This window comes from Caenorhabditis briggsae (genome assembly GCF_000004555.2).
Source record: "Caenorhabditis briggsae complete genome, chrII, whole genome shotgun sequence".
Lineage (NCBI taxonomy): Eukaryota > Metazoa > Nematoda > Chromadorea > Rhabditida > Rhabditidae > Caenorhabditis > Caenorhabditis briggsae.
In genome coordinates, this window is record NC_013486.2 from 15,669,480 (window position 1) to 15,677,252 (window position 7,773).

The 7,773-nt window shown below is 33.7% G+C and overlaps 2 protein-coding genes across 2 annotated transcripts; one reads left to right on the plus strand and one right to left on the minus strand.

Moving 5' to 3' along the window:
* Window positions 1–1,133: 1,133 nt before the first annotated feature.
* Window positions 1,134–2,048, plus strand: CBG07202 (the record flags this gene model as incomplete). The annotated part of the gene is made up of 2 exons (XM_002632255.1): window positions 1,134–1,274; window positions 1,896–2,048. 2 exons carry the CDS (start codon window positions 1,134–1,136, stop codon window positions 2,046–2,048), a joined length of 294 nt encoding a protein of 97 aa, XP_002632301.1.
* A 337-nt stretch (window positions 2,049–2,385) lies between these two features.
* Window positions 2,386–5,971, minus strand: CBG07201 (the record flags this gene model as incomplete). The annotated part of the gene is made up of 7 exons (XM_045243145.1): window positions 2,386–2,391; window positions 2,743–3,174; window positions 3,254–3,329; window positions 3,378–3,728; window positions 4,127–4,243; window positions 4,367–4,629; window positions 5,819–5,971. The coding sequence occupies 7 exons, from the start codon at window positions 5,969–5,971 to the stop codon at window positions 2,386–2,388; spliced, it is 1,398 nt and encodes a 465-aa protein (XP_045093363.1).
* Between the last annotated feature and the right edge of the window lie 1,802 nt (window positions 5,972–7,773).

Genomic DNA, 7,773 nt, shown 5'->3' on the forward strand with positions numbered 1-7,773 from the left:
TCTCAGAAATTCAGAAATTCATAAATTCAGAAATTCAGAAATTCAGAAATTCAGAAATTCAGAAATTCAGAAATTCAGAAATTCAGAAATTCAGAAATTCAGAAATTCAGAAATTCAGAAATTCAGAAATTCAGAAATTCAGAAATTCAGAAATTCAGAAATTCAGAAATTCAGAAATTCAGAAATTCAGAAATTCAGAAATTCAGAAATTCAGAAGTTCAGAAGTCCAGAAATTCAGAAATTCAGAAATTCAGAAATTCAGAAGTCCAGAAATTCGGAAATTCAGAAATTCAGAAAATTCAGAAATGCAGAAGTCCAGAAATTCGGAAATTCAGAAATTCAGAAAATTCAGAAATGCAGAAGTCCAGAAATTCGGAAATTCAGAAATTCAGAAAATTCAGAAATGCAGAAGTCCAGAAAATTAAAAAAAAAATTTAAAAAAATTTTTTTTTTTAAATCAAAAAAACAAAATTTTAAATTTCCAAACTGAAAGATGCGGATTATTCAGATTTTTAGAAAGCAGGAGATTTTCGGGTATTTTTTGTCAATTTTTTTTTCACAAAACGCAAACTTTTTCGGGTATATTGTGCCCCCGAATTGAAGATTCCGTACCCCTTCATTGCTTTGTACCCCTTTGTACCTCCCGAGGCATTTGTCAGCAATGACTAACGACACTAGACTCTGTTTTAGTTGTTCTGATTATCAATGATCATTTCCCTCCCAGGTGATTTTCCCCCGTTTCCTCAAATTTTTGACATTTCAATAACCTAGACAAGTGCATCATGACCATCAGAAAATCCCAAGTTCCCCCTACTTTAAGCTCCGCCCCTTTTTAGTCCATAACTTTTTTCATCAAGATTCATTTGGCGGATTTTCAATGCATCATTTAAAAATCTTCTTTTAGTTCTGATATTTTATGAAATTCCATATTTCCATTAAGAAAAAAGTATCGAATTTCCAGAGGCTAGAAATCGGAAAATCTCTCTCTCTCTCTCTCTCTCTCTCTCTCTCTCTCTCTCTCTCTCTCTCTCTCGCTCTCTCTCTCTCTCTCTCTCTCTCTCCCTCTCTCTCTTCAATGTTTCAAAATCAGAATTTTCTGAAAATCCCAGACTTCTCAACCTTCTGAAAAAATCATGAGCAGCCTCAACAAGGGTTTCATCGTCTGGATTCTCATTGTCAGTGTCATTATCAGTTGCTGTCACGCCAAATCAATCCCTGTCAAGCGTCGCATGGTCCTTCGACTTCCATTCGTGCACAATCAGGATAACAGTCAGGTAGGTACGCTGGTTGGGCGGGAAATTTGAAAAGTTTGAAAAAAATAAATTTCTTGACCTCGTCTTCAATTTTTGAAATGTTTTTCGTCCAGTTTCTAAGAATGAAATAGTTCCCAGTTCTGGGAATGTCAGAAGTTCCGGAATCCTGAAACAGATAAGCTATGGATATCACCTGGAAAAATGAGATGAATGAGCAGAATGAGAAAAACCAAAAATTCAAAAAAAGATCAAAGGGTTTCTGAATTCCTGAATTTTTGAATTCCTGGATTTCTGAATTCCTGAATTTCTGAATTCCTGGATTTCTGAATTCCTGAATTTCTGAATTTCTGAATTTCCGAATTACTGAATTTCTGAATTTCTGAATTTCTGAATTCATAAATTCCTGAATTCCTGAATTTTTGAATTTCTGAATTTTTGAATTCCTGGATTTCTGAATTCCTGAATTTCTGAATTCCTGAATTTCCAAATTTCCGAATTTCCAAATTTCTGAATATCTGAATTTCTGAATTCATAAATTCCTGAATTTCTGAATTTCTGAATTTCTGAATTCATGAGTTCCTATTTTTAGTTTCACTTTGACAATTTCAAAATCCTATTTTTTTCAATTTCTCAAATTTCCAGAACTCCTTCCAACAACGAACCTTCCTCCGTATGCTCAATGGAAACTCTAAAATCAAGAAGGCACTCAATTCTGACGAATTCTCAGGTGCCTCGTCTTCTGATTCTAATGGAAGCGATCAGCAACATCTGTACATGTTCCGTCAACTCTATTAAATTCATTTCTCTTCCCTTCTGAGCATTTCTCTTCCTTTTTTGAAAAATCTTCACTTTGAATGATTTTACTCTCTACAAAAAAAACTTTTTTAATTTTTTCCGAATCTCTAAATCTCGAAAATCGTCTAGTCTCTCTCCTTTTTTTTCAGAAAATCTCATTTTTAATAGTACGAGTTTTTTAACCACCCCCTATTATTATTATTTTTGTACCGCCCGTCCCAAAAGAAGAAAATATTTTTTTTACAAAATAATGAACAATGAATAAAGGAAGAAAATTGTTGACAATTAAAATTTTTGATTTTTTGAATTCAAAAAACTGAAATTTTGAAAAAAATGGTTAAAACTAAAAAAAGTTACAAAAGTTTGAAAATTCAAAAAAAACGGAATTTTGTTTTTGAAGAAGAACAATCCTTATTAAGTATGATTCTTACTAAGAACAATCCTTATTAAGAAAGATCCTCACTAAGAACAATCCTTATTAAGTATGATTCTTACTAAGAAGGATCCTCACTAAGGGCGATTCTGAATTTGGGAATTTTAGGAAATTCTAAGTTTTTAGGAATTCAAAAGCTTCCTAGATTTCAGTACAATGTTTTCTTTTTCAAATTTTTGGTTTTCAGATTTTCAGAAAAAGTTAAAATAAATAAATTTTATTCAAATAAGTTAATTAATTAATTAATCAAAAACAGAGTACAGTAGCAAGGACAATAGTCAAGAAAGAGGTGACAATGGATAAGGGGGCGGAGCTAGATTTGGATGGTGGGACAACGTAAGCTCCAGGTGATGGGACAGTGAATCCAGGATGACCAGTTGGAACTGGATAAGCTGGGAAAGGAGTGGTTCTAACGTCCTTTTTCGTGGTTCCTGTGGTCCATGGCTCAGTGGAATAGGTGGAAAAGGTCCATGAGGTTGTCTCAGATGGCCTTGGGGCTGGTGGAAGGGTACTGGGCAATGGAATGTACTGACAGACACCTTGGACCTCTCTAGACTCAACAATTCCAAATCTGACGGCATCGGAGCATGTGATTCTTGATGGGATTAGACCAAAAATTCGGGCTAGTAGCTGGTAGTTGATTTGGATTTGACGTTGGATTTGGGAGGTCGAGGAGCAGGTTTTAGAGCAGCACTGGAAATAAAATAAGGTCAAAAAATGAGCTTTTGAAGATCCGGAAAGTTCTAGAATCTAAAATCTTGCAAACTCTTACCCCTTGTTGAGATCCAGTAGAGATTCCACAGGATATGGTAGCCTGGATAGCACGCAAATCGATGAAGCAGCATTCTCTGAAAATTCCAGATCTGCAGTTTAAATTTTCAGCCAAAAAAACGCACCCATTGGGTCCTGGTGGTACTTCCCCGTCTTTTGGAGTAATGGTCGGAATTGGTTGAGCAGTTGTTGGCCATTCTGGAACAGGATACACTGGGATTACTGTAGTTTGAGTTGGAGGAGGAGCAGTTGGGTATCCAGATGGTGTTGGTGACGTGGCATATCCATTTGTTGGAACTGTTGGATAGGTGGCAGGAGGAGGAACTGAGGAGCAAATTAGAGATGGAAAAAACATAGAGAACTGAGGAGAAAACGGAAATTTTGAGGAAATTTGAAAAAAGAAAATTAAAGGGACAGACTTACGGGTTGTTGGTAGGGTTGGTTGGGTTGGCTGGGTTGGTGGAGCAGTGTAGATGCTGAAAATTGGAAGAAATTTCCAGAAAAATTATATTTTTGAAGCATATGGGAAGATAGCTTCCAAAAAAGCCCTATTTTGAGGTTTCTAAATTTTGGGCAAATTGGAAATTTTGGCAAGAAACTCACATTTTTGACTTAGGATGGGTTTATTTTGACCTAGGTGGGTCAGTTTTTGTTGCCTGTTTTTTGCCCTAGGTACCTGTTGCTTTTTTACCTTGGGGGTCACAAAAATGTCAATTTGAAGGTCCTGGTTCTCTGATTAAGGTACTTACTAAAATCCCAAAGCCATCTAAATCACTAGGTTTCTGTGTAAATTGATCCATGATGACCTAACCACTACCTAGGCCCCTGGGGACCTATACAGTACCCCCAAATATAATAATCCCGCTTAACTTACCATGGTGGTCTAGGAGTGGTAGTGGATGTGGTTGTGGTAGTTGGCGCCTCTGTTGTAGTTGTTGGGACACATGGGGGCGGTGGTGGGACAGTTGTGGTTGGTGGAGCAGTGGCGTATCTGGAAGATCTTTTTTGGGCTGAAAATTTGAATCTAGACTAAATTAGGGGTGCTAACAAAAAATTTAACATTAATAAAGTGTGAAAATGATTTTGAAGGTTAGAAATCTGAAAAAAAATTTACCCTGGGACCGGTGGAAGTGGGTAGTATTGGTTTCCTAGTGGTGCTGGTGGGAATCCTGGAGTATTTCCTTCTGGAACATCTGGTCCAGGTACACCTGGGACATTTTGTTTTGGTGGAATATTTGTTCCTGGTCCCCATGGTCTTGGTGGAATCTGTCCTGGAATTGTGAATGGTGGGCTCGGAGGAGCTGGACTGCCTGGTCCAGGAACCACTTGTACTTGCATGTTCTTACCGTAACAGCACAGCCGGCACACAGCGCAATTCTGGAAAAATTTCTCAGTGTTGAGAATTCAGAAATTCAGAAATTCAGAAATTCAGAAATTCAGAAATTCAGAAATTCAGAAATTCAGAAATTCAGAAATTCAGAAATTCAGAAATTCAGAAATTCAGAAATTCAGAAATTCAGAAATTCAGAAATTCAGAAATTCAGAAATTCAGAAATTCAGAAATTCAGAAATTCAGAAATTCAGAAATTCAGAAATTCAGAAATTCAGAAATTCAGAAATTCAGAAATTCAGAAATTCAGAAATTCAGAAATTCGGAAATTTAGAAGTTCGGAAATTCAGAAATTCAGAAATTCAGAAATTCAGAAATTCAGAAATTCAGAAATTCAGAAATTCAGAAATTCAGAAATTCAGAAATTCAGAAATTCAGAAATTCGGAAATTTAGAAGTTCGGAAATTCAAAAATTCAGAAATTCAGAAATTCAGAAATTCAGAAATTCAGAAATACAAAAATTCAGAAATTCAGAAATTCAGAAATTCAGAAATTCAGAAATTCAGAAATTCAGAAATTCAGAAATTCAGATATTCAGATATTCAGAAATTTGGAAATTCAGAAATTCAGAAATTCAAAAATTCAGAAATTCAGAAATTCAGAAATTCGGAAATTTAGAAATTCAGAAATTCAGAAATTCAGAAATTCAGAAATTCAGATATTCAGATATTCAGAAATTTGGAAATTCAGAAATTCAGAAATTCAAAAATTCAGAAATTCAGAAATTCAGAAATTCGGAAATTTAGAAGTTCGGAAATTCAGAAATTCAGAAATTCAGAAATTCAGAAATTCAGAAATTCAGAAATTCAGAAATTCAGAAATTCAGACATTCAGAAAATCAAAAATTTAGAAATTCAGAAATTCGGAAATTCAGAAATTCAGACATTCAGAAAATCAAAAATTTAGAAATTCAGAAATTCGGAAATTCAGAAATTTCGAAATTCAGAAATTCAGAAATTCAGAAATTCGGAAATTTAGAAGTTCGGAAATTCAGAAATTCAGAAATTCAGAAATTCAGAAATTCAGAAATTCAGAAATTCAGAAATTCAGACATTCAGAAAATCAAAAATTTAGAAATTCAGAAATTCGGAAATTCAGAAATTCAGAAATTCAGATATTCAGAAATTAGGAAATTCAGAAATTCAGAATATTCCGAAGTTTTAGTTTCAAACTCACAATTCTTATCCGTTGTCCATTTCTGAAAATAATAATGGTCTTATTTTGACCATCCTGGCCAATGGGTACTGTAGGAATTGTACGGTAGCCGAGAGAGTTGAAGGACGCCAAAGCGCAGCCAAAAAGAGCCAAGAGAAGAGAATAATGGAGCATTTTCTGAAATTTTCGTGTTGAAAAATGGAATTTTTGGGAAAAATGGGTGTAAAAAGTGGAAATTTGGGATATTTTAAATTTTTGAAAATTTTTGAAAAAATTTTTTTTTGGAAAATTTTCAAAAAAAATTTTTTTTCAAAAAGTTGTTCTTCTTTGAAAAATGCCAATTACAGTGATAAAACCAAGTCAAAGTATGATTTTCAACCCAATCCCCTCTTATTTATACCCCCTATCAGTTACACTGTAACCCATCCCAAAAGTGGGCGGTGCCTAGAAAACCTAGAAACAAAAGATGTGGTTTTTTACTATACGATTTTTTTTGATTAGAAAAAAAAGTGTCTTCCTGTACTATACAGAGTACCTGAAAACAATGGGTCCAAGTAGACACCCCCCAAGATTACAATAGAGCGCAAAAAATGAGTCACGAAGTAATTTTTTCTCTGCGTCTCTTCATTTTCTGTGCTCTCTAGGTAGAAAAAGTGCCTTTTATGTATGTAAAACATTTTATTACAGGTAGTAGTTGTATAGTAGTTGTAGTAGTAGTACACGGATGTGATGGATTAGGCTCCGCCCACTTTTAGGCCCCGCCCACTTTTGTCTGGAAGTTTCCGTCTGGAACTTAAGGGATGGGCTAGTATAAATAATGAGGGATGGGACGGGAAAGATGAGAAATCAAGAGTTTTCGATTTTTTTTATTTAGAAAAGAGATTTTCCCTGAATTATTGAATTTTTTCGTCCCGAATTTCTGATTCTTCTATACATTCTGGAATTTCTGAATTTTTGGGAAGTTCGAATTTCCTGAAATTTTAAACTTCTTGGATATTCTCGATGTTCTGGAATTTCTGATTTTCTGAATGTCTGAATTTCTGAATTTCTGAATTTCTGAATTTCTAAATTTCTGAATTCCTGAATTTCTGAATTTCTGAATTTCTGAATTTCTGAATTTCTGAATTTCTGAATTTCTGAACTTCTGAATTTCTGAATTTCTGAATTTCTGAATTTCTGAATTTCTGAATTTCTGAATTTCTGAATTTCTGAATTTCTGAATTTCTGAACTTCTGAATTTCTGAATTTCTGAATTTCTGAATTTCTGAATTTCTGAATTTCTGAATTTCTGAATTTCTGAATTTCTGAATTTCTGAATTTCTGAATTTCTGAATTTCTGAATTTCTGAATTTCTGAATTTCTGAATTTCTGAATTTCTGAATTTCTGAATTTCTGAATTTCTGAATTTCTGAATTTCTGAATTTCTGAATTTCTGAATTTCTGAATTTCTGAATTTCTGAACTTCTGAATTTCTGAATTTCTGAATTTCTGAACTTCTGAATTTCTGAATTTCTGAATTTCTGAATTTCTGAATTTCTGAATTTCTGAATATCTGAATATCTGAATTTCTGAATTTCTGAATTTCTGAATTTCTGAATTTCTGAATTTCTGAATTTCTGAATTTCTGAATTTTTGTATTTCTGAATTTCTGAATTTCTGAATTTCTGAATTTCTGAATTTTTGAATTTCCGAACTTCTAAATTTCCGAATTTCTGAATTTCTGAATTTCTGAATTTCTGAATTTCTGAATTTCTGAATTTCTGAATTTCTGAATTTCTGCATTTCTGAATTTCTGCAATTTCTGAATTTCCGAACTTCTAAATTTCCGAATTTCTGAATTTCTGAATTTCTGAATTTCTCCCCCCCTGAATTTCTGAATTTCTGAATTTCTGAATTTCTGAATTTCTGAATTTCTGAATTTCTCCATTTCTGAATTTGTCAATTTCTGCATTTCTGAATTTGCTGAATTTCTGAAT